General features: G+C 40.2%; 1 protein-coding gene across 1 annotated transcript in view; it reads left to right on the top strand.

Annotated features, from left to right (window-relative positions):
- Positions 1-3229, top strand: part of LOC118339762 (collagen alpha-1(XXVIII) chain-like) — a 32125-nt gene that overhangs the window by 21050 nt on the left and 7846 nt on the right. Inside the window, 5 exon segments of the mRNA XM_035677479.1 lie at positions 995-1063; positions 2316-2384; positions 2466-2534; positions 2617-2697; positions 2923-2958. Coding sequence (XP_035533372.1) covers positions 995-1063; positions 2316-2384; positions 2466-2534; positions 2617-2697; positions 2923-2958 — 324 coding nt within the window.

The following is a 3229-nucleotide window of genomic DNA, read 5'->3' as shown; positions in this document are numbered from 1 at the left end:
CCTGTCTATCTTCAGCTGTCGCTATAATAAAGGCAATAAAAGACCCAAATAATTTACTTTAAGAAAAAAAATTAATATAATACCAATTGTGTAATTAAAAATGGACGTAGTCTACGTGACGTCACACATAGGTTTCTGAAGAGTCGTTGTGAAACTCAGAGTGGTCGGCTCTGGCTATTGCCATCTTGGCAGTCCTAACTCCACTGGTTCCCAGCTAATCCAAAAATGGGCAAAGATGTGGAGCGTGGGTAGAGCTGATGCAGGCCTGGTTACTGTGACGCCATCCATCTGTCATTTAAAGCCGCCATGTCCCTAATTATGCATAACTTTAATATAATTTAAAGGGGGGCATTATATAAAAATGTATCCACTGTACAGTTCTCATGAATGTTGTTGAGCAGAAAGATATAAACATCATTCCAACTTTTATGAATGATTTACTGTAAAGTCATACACTAGACTACCTTATTTACATATTCAACATATTGAACATTCAAAAGTCATTCTTACTCAACATCATTTCAAATATTGATGTCTGTATAAATTGCATTATTCCTTGTTTCATATTAAGGAAATGACCACTGCTGACTCTGTGTTGATGAAGATTAGAAAGATTCAAATTCAGTTGTAAACATACACAATGCTGTCAAACGAGGCGATACATTACAACCTAATGTATCTCCTAATATGATACAGATGGGTCCTCTGTGTGTGCTATGTGAGGCCAGAATCGGGAGTCTAACATTTTGTGCTGTTGTGAAAATGAGACCAAAGCAATTGTCAAATACTGTAAGATCAATTTCAAAGCTGTGTTTGAATCTGCATTGTAGATGAAGTGAAAGTATCACCCCAGAGAAAGATTTGGTCATTTGTTTGAAGAAAATAATTACAGGAAACAAGATTTTAGTCTGGACAGAAGTTCATTTATTTGATGGATTGTAAATTGCTGTGTTGTAAATGTTCATAACTCTTCCCTGTGTTTTCCTCTTTGCAGGGGGATATTGGTTTCCGTGGGTTGCCTGGTTCACCAGGACCTCCGGGCGAAGGCCTCCAAGGACCTCCGGTAACTCATAACTTTAACCTTTTTTCATATTTTATGTCACTTTGAACTAAAATGACTTATCGCTTAACAAAAAATTAATTTGTGTTCTTTTTCTGCAAACACAAGTCAAGGACAACATTGTAATGTGAATACTTATGCAGAAATCCTTCTATAATTTTATTTGACATACAAACAGATGGTTGTGATTGAGTCATATTCTCCAAAGAATTACATCTCTGCTGCAGTCAGACAGTTCCAGATTGAAAAAAAGGGAGAGTGCTTCATCTTGTGTGCTAACATGCCCACCACGGGGGCCTTATATTCAAAGGCTGCCAGTTCATTTGTTCAGGGTATTTATCATGATTTTCCCCACAGCACTCTGTCACATTGGTGCAGAGTGTGAATCTCTGTAGACATATGTGTCTGATGAGAAGCACTTGGCCTAACAGGCCTAACCGAGGCAACACCCAGCATCCACATGTCCTCAGATATCACATCCAGATTCCCTGCAGGCTCCAGACAAGTGTTTCCACAGGTCTGAGCACTGTCACAGCGATGGAGGTCAAGATTTAATTGAGGACTCACCTAAATCCGCTAAATGGGAGAAAGCGAGGAAGCAACTCATGTTGGCAGACTTTATATCGTGTTTAGAGGATAAGTGGTGTCAGAAATTGATGACTCTCCAAGAAAAATGACAGGCAGTGTCCTCGTATATATTACACACATTTTATACAAAGAATATTAATAAGTGATTACAATGTGTGATACATGTTACAGACAATTACCATATTGTCACATTATGAACCTACAGTCACAGTCATGGAACGATAAAAATCTAATGTGTAGGTTTGTAGGTTTGTTTAAGTAAGTCATGACTTCATGGATCAGTTTTAGTGGTTGAAGTTCTACAAAACAAAATGACATCAGTGGCCCTATCTAGAGCCTGTATTTGAGTCGTCTGTTTTGGGCTAATGTAGAAACCTGGCAGTTCAACATGGCAGCCTCCGTAGAAGAGGACGCACTGTCTCTGTAGATAAAAAAAACGTCTCATTCTAAGGTATTTCTGCCAATAGATCCTCCTAAATGTTACACACTGGACTTGGGACAACCCGCAGAGGACAGGGATTTGTTAACGATAGTGTGTGAGGGAGGGCCAATGGTGCCTGATACTTCCTTTGGGAATTTAGATGGTAAAAAAAGAGAAATTGTATAAAATAAAAAATGGGATAAAGTCCACTCCAATGTGTTGTTCACTGTGTCCTCTGTGCTGCAGGGTAACAGTGGGCGGCCTGGCCCTCCAGGGCCAACAGGGCCACAAGGTCAAGGAATTCAAGGACCAAAGGTAGGTTATCTGTAACCTCTATATGAGAGGTCTCTATCTGCCCTGCACATGCAACATAGTTAATACATGTGTTTGATTCAGGGGGAGCAGGGGTCCCAGGGCGTGACAGGGCCAAGGGGACTACCTGGAGAAGGCTTTCCTGGAGCTAAAGTGAGTCACCATGTTGTCTGGGACTTTTGGATGAGCGTTCATGTTCACGTATTATGTTCTAATCACTGATGTTCTGTGACAGGGGGACCGTGGCCTGGGAGGGGAGAGGGGGCTGAAGGGAATCAAAGGAGATATGGGAGACCCTGGACTCTCGGGGCAACCTGTGAGTGACACTAATGATGCTTTTAAACGTCCATTTATTGTGTACTGCTTTGTGACAGGGTTTGAACCTTCCTCAGCACTGTGAGAATGTAACAGAATTATGCTGTAATCCTTGTAATTATTCATGTCAGCAAATATTTGTCTGGTAAATGGAATTTAAAATGTGCAGCAATGTAGCCACTTTTACAATAATATGTTTGTTTTTTTTCTTCTTCTTCTATCTTAGGGACGACCTGGTGTCAAAGGGGAGGCAGGCCTCACCGTGAGTCTCTTTTGCATATACATTATATACAAGTACATTTACTCATTTACTTGGGTACTTACTCAGGTAATTGAGTATTTCCATTTTTATTTAACTTTATACTTGTACTGCACTACATCTTAGAGGCAAATATTTACTCCACTACTTTGCAGATTACAACTGAAACAAAGTGAGAGCCATATATCTCCAGATTTGGTGATTTTTCTGGTGTACTGAAGGTTCAGGTGTTTCTTCATGGGGTTTGTACGATAGGTGTTGCCAGAGTAGGTCA

The sequence above is a fragment of the Morone saxatilis genome, unplaced genomic scaffold (genome assembly GCF_004916995.1).
Source record: "Morone saxatilis isolate NCDOM2014 unplaced genomic scaffold, NCSU_SB_2.0 Contig6, whole genome shotgun sequence".
Classification (NCBI taxonomy): Eukaryota; Metazoa; Chordata; class Actinopteri; family Moronidae; genus Morone; species Morone saxatilis.
The sequence above is the reverse complement of the archived record's forward strand: the minus strand, read 5'-3'. Positions and strand labels throughout refer to the sequence as shown.